General features: G+C 56.8%; 1 protein-coding gene across 1 annotated transcript in view; it reads left to right on the forward strand.

The window, feature by feature from the left end:
* Window positions 1–12,470, forward strand: part of TIAM1 (TIAM Rac1 associated GEF 1) — a 112,309-nt gene that overhangs the window by 43,838 nt on the left and 56,001 nt on the right. Inside the window, 2 exon segments of the mRNA XM_070407291.1 lie at window positions 3,892–4,064; window positions 11,675–11,899. Coding sequence (XP_070263392.1) covers window positions 3,892–4,064; window positions 11,675–11,899 — 398 coding nt within the window.

The following is a 12,470-nucleotide window of genomic DNA, read 5'->3' on the forward strand; positions in this document are numbered from 1 at the left end:
CTCCTGCAGGCCGCTGGGTCTCATGACAGTTTTGGGGGATGCGCCTGACAGGTTATTTTTGTATCATTCTGGTTAGTGACGTGCCTCCCGTGTCTGAGAGGGAAAGTCATGAGCTTGAATCTTCTGGATTTGCCATTTTTCAGGTGAAAACAGAATATTAGAGCTCAGGCCGCCTAAGGCACAATGCGTTTGTGAAAGGCACCGTTTACAGCCACCCTGAGTGTCCACATGAGCGTGGACAGATCCGTGGACACGTACTAGTATATGCCCCCGCCTTTTCATTCATCAGCACCACACTTTTATATGGCGGCGTTTTGCATGTATTTTTGAGCGTGTGTACAGGTGTCTGCACGTGCTCCGTAGTGTAGACGTAACACATCGTGAGCTCTGTGCTTACGCGGAGCAGCACTCGCAAGCCCCCCGGGACCTGTCATGAGTGAGTGTGGGACGGGCTGTACATGGTGGGCTGGCTTAGGTGGGTCAGTAAGTGCAGGGGACAAGCCAGGAGTAGAAACCTGGGCTCACCTGTGCGGCGCACACACGAGACCAGGTGACGCGGGTTCCACCAGCTGTGGTTGGTGTGGGAACAGCCAGTCCCGGAGGCACAGGTTCTGGGTGGGCCCAGTGCTCCTGTGTCAGCTGTTGCTTCGAGGCTGGGAAAACAGGAAGGGAGCATGTTAATTAGCCAGCCGGTCTTGCCACACGTCCCAGTGACCCACAGGGACAATGTCTTAAGCAACAGAATTCTGTGTCCCTCCCTCCTCCCAGAGTCAGACCCCCTCAAGCCGGGGTGGCAATCCTGTGACTCATCAGGGGCCCAGCCTCCTCCTGTCTTGTTGCTCAGCTGTTCCTAGAACATTGTCTCGTCTGTGTGGTCAGGCTGGCCCACCAGCAGGTCCACATTCCAGTGGAAAGATGGGGAAGGGAGGGCACTGCGCGGAAGTGGCCCACATCTGTCTTGCTTCCATTGGAATGAGTCAGGCCTAGCTGCAAGGGAGGCTGGTATGGTGGCCTCGCTCCCGGGGGTTGGGGGGGGGGGGCGCCCCGGAGCACGCAGCCGTCCCACGGAGGGCCTCGGGCTGTGTGTCCGGCGCTGCTGCAGCTGTGGGGCGGATGCCACCTTCCCCGTCGTCTGACCTGTGGGTCCCGACTCCCGCGGCTCCCTTCCTGGAATGTCTCGGGAAGAGTCAGACTCCTTCTCACGTCCTGGTCTCACTCATGCTCAGCGTCCGCCTCAGGGGGTCGACATTGGCACGAAAAGCAGAATCCTGGCAGCCATAGTCATTTCTGTGGAAAACTGCATGAAATGTTGACATGACACTTTGAATTCTATCTGCTGTGCTAAATGAAACGCCCTGTCATCGCACATGCAAAGTACACACTGAGCATTCAGCACACATGCACGGAGGGTGTTCAACTCGGGGGAACGTTCTGTCCGCTCGCAACTCGCACCGTTTGGGGTTTGTTTTCGTGGTGAATCGGGGAAGGCTCCTCCCTCGGAGAGCGGCTGCTGCCCTCTCGGTGGGACCCCCTTGCCCTAATTTGGAGGCGCCACAGGGTCACGTCCCAAGGGGCCTGGGTCACGCCATCCGCTCTGGCCGAGATGAAGGGGAGGCCCCTCCGCCGCCTCCTGCCCCTCCCCCAGCTGCCCACACCTGCACACACAGCCTCTGCTCTTCAGCAGACGACTTATCATTGGTTTTGTTCTTTTTCATTAAAAAAATATTTTTATTGATTTCAGAGAGAAAGGGAGAGGGAGAGAGAGATAAGGAACATCCATGATGAGAGAGAATCACTGATCGGCTGCCTCCTGCACGCCCCACACTGGGGATCCAGCCCTCAACCCGGGCCTGTGCCCTGACCGGGAATCAAACCCTGACCTCCTGGTTCATAGGTCGACGCTCAACCACTGAGCCACACCGGCCGGTCAGCGTTGGTTTTGTTAATTGGTGCTGAGTTTTCAGCAGCCTGGTCAGAAGCACCCTGCCCTTCTCCCCCGTTGGCCACCTGCGGTCCTTTCGTGGCTATGCCCATCCCTGCTGAATCTCAGAGTTTGGGGGGCCCTGTGTTAGCGTCGCTGTAACAGAACACCATGCCCTGGGGGGGAAGGGTTGTTCTCACACCCCTGGGGCTGGAGGTCCAAGGTCCAGGTCAGCAGGCTGGTTTCTCCCGAGGCCTCGCCCCGGGCCCTGCCGGTGCCGCCTCCCTGCAGGTCTCCGGTGGCCGGCCTCGCACCCTCCTCACGGGGCAGCTGGTGCGTTGCATGGGGACCCCCACGTGCCCTCACTTCACCGCAATGACCTCTTAGAGCCCCTGCCTCCTGGTTCAGATGCACCCCAAGTCCTGGGCAAGGACTCAACACAGGGACCCGGGGGATGGCATTCGGCTGTGACGGGCCCTGAAGTTGGGGTCACGCGAGCTCCCCGCTGACCCTCACAGTAGCCCCCGTAGCCGTGTCAGGGGGACATACTTGGTGCTTCCTTTTCCACGGGGGCCTGGGCGAGAGCGGGTTAGCCTTTGCGGGTCCTGGGTCCTGGCGGGAATGAGGGGTGAGGAAGCTGGGCGGCTTCGGGGTGCAGCTCACCAGCCCCGAGAGGAGGAGCCTTCTGCTCAAGGTGACCCAGCTCTGAGTGACGCGGCCGTGGGGCCCCGGGCAGAGCCACTGAGCCCTCCGCTGCCCCCTCCCTGGTTCCAGTGTGTGCAGGCCTCCTTGGCCTCCGGCCACCCAGCAGGGCTGCCCCGAGTTGCTTGGCAACCCTTCACCGCCCCGTTAAAACGCAGAGCACCTGGGACGGTGTGGTGGCGATTTCCCCGAAGATTCTTCCACTTTAGACAGAGAATTAATTAAAAGGAGATTTCACTTAGAATTAGCCCGAGCGTCTCCCGCCACAGGGAGCGCACAGGTGACGCTCGGGGAGACGCCGGCACCAGGGCGTGTGCGGGCTCAGGACGCAGCCTCGCGCTGGTCTTTTTTTAATTTTTTTATTTTACCGTTTAAAGTGCCTCACGCTCGTCTTGACATTGGAACCAGGAAGTAATGGAGTGAAAGCCTGTTTTCACCATCTCCCGTCACGGTGGATTATAAACCAAGTGGAAAAGCTATAGACACGGGGGATGGGAGACCAGGGGGTGTCAGCGTGTGCTCCCCAGGCTGGTGGCCCCTCATTCGTGAGCCTCAGCTTCCTGCTCTGGGCTCAGCCTGGGGCAAGGACTGTCCCCTCGTTTCTGCTGTGTCTGCTGCTCGCCAAGGGGTCGTCCCGAAGGGGACGGGAGCTGAAGGGATGGGGCGCGGGGCTCCTAGCAGGGGCGCGGGGCGTGTTCCCCACAGTCCTCTGCAGTGGGGTCTGTCCCAGGCATCGCAGATGTTGGCCACACCCCTGCCCCTGCCCACGGGACGCCCACAGCGCCCCCTTGCTCCCCCCACCCCCACCCCCACGCCCGCACAGCAGGTAGAAGACCTGAGGCTCCACCCTCTCCCTTCTCCCCTGACCCTGCAGCCTGAAGCCAGTGCAGCGCCTGTGCTCCCCAGGATGTGGCCCAGACACCCCGCAACCGTGTGTCCTGGTTGTGAATCTCGGGAGACTCGGGGGCAGGGTCTCCGGTGGGACCGCGCTGCCTGTCCTCGCGCGGGCCGCGTGCTGCTCACGGTGCCGTGTTCACCGTCACCAGGGCCCAGGCTCCTAAGGCCCCATGTGCCCGTGAGGATGCGAGTGTGAAATGGCCTAAAGCGGAAGGAGGAGGGGAAGACCTCGAGGCTGCGAGGGGCCTGTGCGGGTCGGGAAGCTGCGGTTTAGACCTCGGCCTTCGGGGGCCCACCCGCGTCTTCACGGGCTCGGCCTCCCCGCCCCCCTGGTCTCACGCGCAGTGTCCGCCCTGTCCCCTCTGTCGCAGGGTGCACGCTGCTCTTCTACGAGAGCGACGGCAGGTCGGGCATCGAGCCGGGCAGCGTCCCCAAGCACGCCGTGTGGGTGGAGAACGGCGTCGTGCAGGCCGTGCCCGAGCACCCCAAGAAGGACTTCGTCTTCTGCCTCAGCAACTCCCTGGGCGACGCCTTCCTCTTCCAGGTTCGTGGGCGCTTCCTGTCGGTCTGGGCGGGTCCTCCCCCCCCTCAACCTGCACCCGCCCAGGTGGGGGTCACCTCTGGGTCCCCATGGAAACGAAGGCGGTGGCGGACAAGGTGAACAGAGCGCGGCTCCCCGAGCCCCGAGCTGAGCCGGGGGAGCGAGGGGGGAGCTAAGCCGGGGGACGCGGTGTCACTGCGATCCACGCTGCGCTTTAGAAAAGGGATCGGATCCCGCCCTGCAGACAGGATGTGAGCTGTCAGGCTTTCTCTGTCATAACATGTTGTCTTCTGAGATACTCATTCCGTGAAACAGCGACATTCCAGAGTGACAGCCGTTCCCGCATCCCTCCTCTTTCCACCTTCCCAAGTCTGTGCCTGACGCTCTGGAGCGTGGCTGTGAATCGTATTTAAAGATGCGAACCCGCTAGTGACTGCGGGGCTGGCTTTGCTCTTATCGGGAACCTTGGCGTGGGCTCCGTTGGGATGCACTCCAGCACTTCCTGTGGGGTTTGTCAGGGACCTGCCTTCATTCATTTCCACCATCAGCACCTGCTCCGGCCGTTACTCTGTGCTTCCTGTGTGCTGTGCTCACTGCTAGTGAGAACACCGGGAAGATGCTGACATAGTTCCTGTACTTAAAGAGTTTGCATGTTACACGGGACCAACACAGGGAGGGGCCTTGGTGCTGTGGGAAAGGCTGGCAGTGATGAGTGGGGGGCGTAGGGGTCGATGTGACTGACGAGTGGGGGGCGTAGGGGTGGATGTGACGAGTGGGGGGCGTAGGGGTGGATGTGACTGACGAATGGGGGGCGCAGGGGTGGATGTGACTGACGAGTGGGGGGCGTAGGGGTGGATGTGACGAGTGGGGGGCGTAGGGGTGGATGGGGGACACGGCCGTGAGAGTATCCCACGCAGGAGAGAGAAGCCGGAACAAAGGCCTAGGAGAGAGCGGTGGGTTATCGCACCAAGTGTCTGGGTTTGGTCCCTAACGTGATTTCTATTTGGGAGATTAAAGTAATAAATATAAAATACTGATTTTGTTTGTGGACAGAAAAAAAATCTGTTATTCTTTCTTTAAATGTGTGATATAAAACACAAGGCATAAACGCACGGCTCACCGAAGTATCGCCAAGTGAGTCTGTAACCCCCACTCGGGCCAGGAATAGAAGTGTCTAGTGGTGCGTGAGCCGCCCTCTGCCCACTGCGACGCGTGCAGCCGACAGCGGAATAGGGTGGATGCGCTTTCTCAGCCGAGCCAGGATGCTTTGTTTATCGGGGAATGTCTTCGTTTCTCCTGCATCTCAAAGGCTAGTTCTACTGGATATGAAACCCGTGATTGACAGTGTTATTTCACAGCTTGGAGGAGCCCACTCCACCGCCATCTGGCCGCTGTGGCTTCTGATGAGCCGTCGGCTGTTAATGTTGTGAGGATCCCTTTTCTAGACGAGTTCCTTCTCTCCTGTTGCGTTGGGGAGTCTTGTTGTTTGTCTTTAAACAGTCGGATTATAATCTGCCTGCAACTGTAACTATTGATGCCTTTCAGTTTATTCCATCTGGAGGCATTGAGCTTCTTGGGTGTGTAGGTGTGTGTGTGGAATCACGTGTGAATTTTCCCTTCATTACCTACGTTCCAACTCCAGAATTTATATTTAAAAATAATTTTGGTTTAAATTTCTCTGTTGAGCCCTAGCCAGTTGGGCTCGGTGGATAGAGCGTCGGCCTGCGGACCGAAGGGTCCCGGGTTCGAGTCTGGTCAGGGAACATGCTCAGGTTGCAGGCTCGATCCCCAGTGGGGGGGGCGTGCAGGAGGCAGCTGATCCAAGATTCTCATCATTGATGTTTCTATATCTCTCTTCCTCTCTGAGATCAATAAAAACATATAAAATAAATTTCTCTGTTGATTCTCTATTTGGTGAGATATTCTCAAACTTCTTCAGACATGATCTCCTTTCGTTCTTTGAAAATATTCGCAGTAGTCGGATTAACGTCTTTGTCCAGCAGCCCATCGTCTGGGCTCTCTCAGGGCCGGTTCTCCTGACGGCCGCTGGTCCTGGGCGTGTGCTGCCCTTTGCTGCTTCTTTCCAGGCCGGACGTCCCTCACACCAGTGACAGCAGCGCTGTCCTGCCAGCAGCTCCGTGACTGAGCCCTCACTGTAGGCTGCCCTCTGGAGCGTGTTTACAGTGTGAATCGCGTGTGATCTTACAGCCACTGGCGAGTTGGATTGTGTGTCCAGATTCTAACCCAGGCGTGGGCAAACTTTTTGCTCGAGGGCCACAATGGGTTCTTAAACTGGACCGGAGGCCGGAACAAAAGCATGGGTGGAGTGTTTGTGTGAACTAATATAAATTCAAAGTAAACATCATTACATAAAAGGGTACGGTCTTTTTTTTTTTTTTTTTTAGTTTTATTCATTTCAATCGGGCCGGATCCGGCCCGCGGGCCGTAGTTTGCCCACGGCTGTAAATCTAACCTGTCGATGTGGATGGGTGACGCCGAGGCTTCCAAAGGCTAAACACTGGGCCCAGGTCACACAGTCGCCGAGTGGTGGGTCCTGGTTAAGCCAAGCCCCCCTTTCTCCGAAGCCTCTGACGGCCTCCGTGTCCTGTGTATCCGCGGTAACACAGTCAGCAGCGGCTTTCTCTCGTCCTTAGAAGTCGGCCGCTCGCGGGGAATAGTTCTAAATCGTATCTCACGTGGCCACTCTGGGTCCCTCCGGTGGAGTGATGGATCGCTTTCAGGACGCTCTCCTTTCCGATCGAATCCTCGCCTGAGAACACATACAGGGCGTCCCCAAAGATGTGCACACACAGTTGGGATCCTCATAAAGGCAGTGTTTTCTAAAGTACATTTCATTTTCAAAGCCGAGCTGTCAGCTGTTCCAGTGTGTATACATATTTTGGGGTTGCTCTCTCGCTGTATATGTATTTTAAATTGATTTTAGGGAGAGAAACATCAGCCGGTTGCCTCCCACACACGCCCGTACCGGGGATGAACCCACAGCCTGGGTTTGTGCCTGATCTGGAGCCGAACCCGTGACCCTCAGGCGCCCAGGACGCCGCTCCGACCAGCGGAGCCACGCCGGCCGGGCGGACGCTCTCCTGTTCACCCGCACGCACACCCCTGGTGTGAATGCCTTTGGAAACGGCTCTCCTGGCCATGAATTGCTGGTAGAACCTACCCTTTGGGTCACATTGAATAGAATTCTTTCGTGGCAACATAGGGCCTTATTCATGCAAACCTCTGTGTCTGCTTGTGGGTGACGTGTTTATGCCGCTGACGGGGGGGGGGCGGGGGGAGGGGCGGGACAGAGCCCAGAAGGACCCTTTTCAGAGAGAATTACTGCCCTTGGGGGTCCACGAGGGCGTTCCCTACCTTCTGGTTCTAACCTGCATTCCTGGGACGGGCCGCCTGGAAGGAGACCTGTGTGAGTGTGTGTGTGTGAGTGTGTGTGTATGTGAGTGTGTGTGTGAGTGTGTGAGTGTGTGTGAGTATGTGAGTGTGTGAGTGTGAGTGTGTGTGTGTGAGTGTAGGGGCCTGTTTGAGTGTGTGTGTGTGTGTGTGTGTGTGTGTGAAAGTGTGGGTGTTTGTGAGTGTGTGTGTAGGGGCCTGTGTGTGTGAGTGTGATTGTGTGTGTGTGTAGGGGCCTGTGTATGTAAGTGTGTGTGTGAGTGTGTGTGTGTGTGAGTGTGTGAGAGTGAGTGTGTGAGAGTGAGTGTGTGTGTGTGTGTGTGTAGGGGCCTGTGTGTGTGATTGTGTGTGTGTGTGTAGGGGCCTGTGAGTGTATGAGTGTGTGTGTGTGTGTGTGTAGGGGCCTGTGTGTGCGATTGTGTGTGTGTGTGTGTGAAAGTGTGGGTGTTTGTGAGTGTGTGTGTAGGGGCCTGTGTGTGTGAGTGTGATTGTGTGTGTGTGTAGGGGCCTGTGTATGTAAGTGTGTGTGTGAGTGTGTGTGTGTGTGAGTGTGTGAGAGTGAGTGTGTGAGAGTGAGTGTGTGTGTGTGTGTGTGTAGGGGCCTGTGTGTGTGATTGTGTGTGTGTGTGTAGGGGCCTGTGAGTGTATGAGTGTGTGTGTGTGTGTGTGTAGGGGCCTGTGTGTGCGATTGTGTGTGTGTGTGTGTGTAGGGGCCTGTGTGTGTGATTGTGTGTGTGGGTGTAGGGGCCTGTGAGTGTATGAGTGTGTGTGAGTGTGTGTGAGAGTGAGTGTGTGTGTGTGTGTGTGTGTGTAGGGGCCTGTGTGTAGGGCTGAGGGAGAGCGCGGGAGACCAGCTCTGGTTGTGGGATGGTTTATAGGTTGTTCCAGCCCCAGGGCTCCGTCCAGTGCCTGTGCTGTGATTGGACGCTGTCGCTCAGGTTTGCTGTGGTCGGGACTCGTGTTACCGGCTGCGGCTGCGGCTGCGGCTGCGGGAGAAACGGGGTTGTGTGTGCTGGGGGCGTGCAGGGGGGCACGGCCGAGTGTGGCCGCTGAGAGCACGAGCTTGCGCACCCTGCGCTGCTTTAGGTGCCCTTCCTCTGCCGGAGGCCGGGCGGGGTGCCACCGCCCACAGGGCACCGTCCTCTCAGCCCTCCCTCGCCCCTCCCTCTGCCCGTTACCGGGGACCTTATTTTTTGGCAACGTATCCTAATATTGTGTGTGTGTGTGTGTTTTTAAATATTTTTATTGATTTCAGAGAGGAAGGGAGAGGGAGAGAGAGAGAGACATCAGTGATGAGAGAGAGAATCATGGATCGACTGCCTCCTGCACGCCCCCCACTGGGGATGGAGGCCACAACCGGGCCTGTGCCCTGACCGGGAATCACATTCTGGTTATGGGATAATTTATAGGTTGCTGCAGCCTCCTGGCTCATAGGTCAACGCTCAACCACGGAGCCATGCCAGCTGCGCCTAATCTTGGTTTTTAATTGCTGTATTAAATGCCTGGGAACAGTGAGCAGCCGGGGGAGAATGAGCCTGATTAGGTAGAAGTCCTGCAGCTGTGTGTCTAACACGGCGTCCAAAACAGCATCTCGGAGGGGGGTTGCCTTCCCGCAGGACCGGCTCTTCATTTAGACCAGCGGTTCTCAACCTGTGGGTCGCGACCCCTTTGGGGGTCGAACGACCCTTTCACAGGGGTCGTCGAAGACCATCGGAAAACACATATATAATTACATGTTGTTTTTGTGATTAATCACTATGCTTTCATTATGTTCAACTTGTAACAATGAAAACTCATCCTGCATATCAGATATTTACATGACGATTCATAACAGTAGCAACGACAGTTATGAAGTAGCAACGAGAATAATTTTATGGTTGGGGGTCCCCACAACATGAGGAGCTGTATTAAAGGGTCGCGGCGTTAGGAAGGTTGAGAACCGCTGCTTTAGAAGGTCACTCGTATGAGGGCCCATCGGGCGTGCTGTGAAGAGAGGAGGAAAGAGAGGCTGGGAAGCAGACACCATCCCGTTGACCTGGGGATTGAATGTGATGATACCAGTCCAGTGCCTGGTCCATGGTCGATGCGCAGTCACGGCGACTGACAGTGGTCAGCGCGATCAGACAGGGAACGCTCCCGGGGCTCAGCCTGCACAGCCTGCCCACGGGTGCCCGTGGCGGCCCCAGAAAGTCCGAGGACCTGAGTTTTGCCTGGCGGCATCTCCGAGCGCCCCATCTGGCTCTGTGCGTAGGCTGGACAGAGGTCCGTGCAGCCAGCTTAGGGGGGTCTGGACGTTCCCTCCCACCAGGACCCGGCACCGGGACTGAGTAGGCACCACCTGTGCGCGGGCCCTCCCAGCGGCTCCGCCTGCCCATTGCACAGCCACGGCCACGCCTGGGGAGCTCCCAGATTTTCCACGGTCTGTGCTGTAAGCTAACGCCAAGTTCTGGAAAGTTCTTTGCCACGCTGGGTACAGGCGCTCTCTCTGGCGCCTTTTACTGTATCCTCTGTTTCTATCTTCTCCCCCAGAGTGTAGAGCAGTGATTCACAGCCTTTGTCCATCAACTAATTATCAAAACTCTGAGGCACACCAAAAACTGTATTACTTTCCTGCTGATCTGATGAAAAAGGAAGGTATAATTTTGATTCATTTGTCCAGACGGCTCTGTGTTGGCTGTTGTTGTTTTCTGTTTGACAACCGAAGGGAGAGGAGGCCAGTGCCCCGGGCTGCGCAGTCGGCACTGCCTGGTGTACACGCTCTGGGCGCCGTGACCCTCTGGTCGGAAGCAAGTCTGCTTATTGCAAACAGCTCCTGTGCCCCGGCCGTCACTCAGGCGTCCAGTCGCTCTCCTAGGAGTGAGTTCCCATCTCCCCCTGCCCCCCTGCCCCCTGCCCCCACCTGCCCGGAGCAGCCTGCCTCTCATTTCCTCTGCCAGGCTGGTCAGTTCCCGAACTTCCCGGAAACCACAGGCCCCGCGGAGTCATTGGGAGCTTGTGGGGTGCCAGCCGCTCAGCCTCGGCTCCTGGTCCACCAGGCGGCTCCTTTCTAACCCTCACTGAGCGGCTTTCCCAGCACCCCTGGCGGCGCTCACTGTGCCGCTTCGAGTCGGCTCTGCGGCAGCTTCCATCTAAGGGGCGTGTTCAGATCATCTTGGACCCTAATTGGATCCCCCTGTGGTGTGTTATCTGCAGCCGTGACAGGTGGAGGTGGGGCCTCTGTTCTCTGTTGTCTGAGTGTCGGCTTAGTCGACAGCATACGCCTCCAGCTGCCTCTCAGAGAAACCCCGGGAACATTTGCCTTTGGTTTGGCATCGATTCCTTGTGGCTACGGGTCACCTCTGGGATGTGGGCACGGAGCCCCAGGACAATGCCTTTATCCCCGCGGAGAACCCGCCCCACGGGCAGCTGGTCGGCGCCACGCTGGTAGCGCGTCCCCTGCAGTTAGAGCGGCAAACAGACAGGTGACCAGCCATGGCCCACGAGCTGAGCGGGCAATCTATGCCCGAGAGGACCTGGTGGTGCCCCCTGGAAACCACCCGTGAGGTACACGGGCAGCGAGCCCCGAAGGGAGAGCGTGTGGTCCCCCGGGGCCTGAGAGGAGGGTGGTGAGTGAGTGCAGGTGATGAACACACACGCTGGCAGCCTCAGAGGACACGCCTGCTGCTTGTGCGCCCGGAGGTCCCACCGCCGTCAGAAGCGCAGTGCGGACCGAGGCTGTGTCAGGCTAGGTGTCTGTGTATAACCTGTACGCTGTTATGTGCCACCCAGGTACTGTGTTACTCGCAGCATTTGCTTTGTTTTTACAGTATTTACATTTGCATTAAGTCACTCTGAGCACATAGTTTAAAGAACTCAACGAACTCTTAACACCTAGAGTGAGATTCTCTCTCTCCTTACTGCCCCCCACCCCCAGCCTCCCTGCCCCAGAGGAACGAGGCTCAACCGGTTTACCTGGGTGTTTGCTTTTAATTCCTTTTACCCTCGTTTCTCATGCACATACTTAGGCTATTTCTTATTTGACTCTAGACACTAGCTCCTGACTTTCTGTTCCGATGATTAATACTTGGCTGCAGATACACAGCTGCTCCTCCCCCATCCTGCGTGTCTTCATGTGAAAATTCAGGATGAGCTCCTTTTAGGATCGGCATCGGGAAGTGCTCGTTCCGATGGCCTAAGAGGTGTCTCCCCCCCCTCCCCTGCAGACCACCAGCCAGACGGAGCTGGAGAACTGGATCACCGCCATCCACTCGGCCTGCTCGGCCGCGGTCGCCAGGCACCACCACAAGGAGGACACGCTCCGCCTCCTCAAGTCGGAGATCAAGAAGCTGGAGCAGAAGATCGACATGGACGAGAAGATGAAGAAAATGGGCGAGATGCAGCTGTCCTCCGTCACCGACTCCAAGAAGAAGAAGACCATCCTGGACCAGGTGATGGCTCTCCCTCCAGACTCACGCTCCCTCTAGACCCGCGGTTCTCAGCCTTGGCTGCACATTAGAGTCACCTGGGAACCTTTTAAAAATCCTGATTGCTGGGCCTCATCCTCCGGAAATTCTGTTTCTTTGTTACTAAAGTTGTGGCCTCACCCCATAACAAAGAAACAGAATTTCCGGAGGATGAGGCCCAGAAATCAGGATTTTAAAAAGATTCCCAGGTGCTTCTAATGTGCAGCCAAGGTCGAGAACCACTGCTCTAGACCAGTGGTCGGCAAACTCATTAGTCAACAGAGCCAAATATCAACAGTACAATGATTGAAATTTCTTTTGAGAGCCAAATTTTTTTTTAAAATATATTTTATTGATTTTTTACAGAGAGGAAGGGAGAGGGATAGAGAGTTAGAAACATCGATGAGAGAGAAACATCGATCAGCTGCCTCCTGCACACCCCCTACTGGAGATGTGCCCGCAACCCAGGTACATGCCCTTGACCGGAATCGAACCTGGGACCCTTCAGTCCACAGGCCGACGGAGAGCCAAATTTTTTAACTTAAACTATATAGGT

Source organism: Myotis yumanensis, unplaced genomic scaffold (assembly GCF_028538775.1).
Source record: "Myotis yumanensis isolate MYYU_CA2020_CCGP unplaced genomic scaffold, mMyoYum1.0.hap1 SCAF_2, whole genome shotgun sequence".
Taxonomy (NCBI): domain Eukaryota; kingdom Metazoa; phylum Chordata; class Mammalia; order Chiroptera; family Vespertilionidae; genus Myotis; species Myotis yumanensis.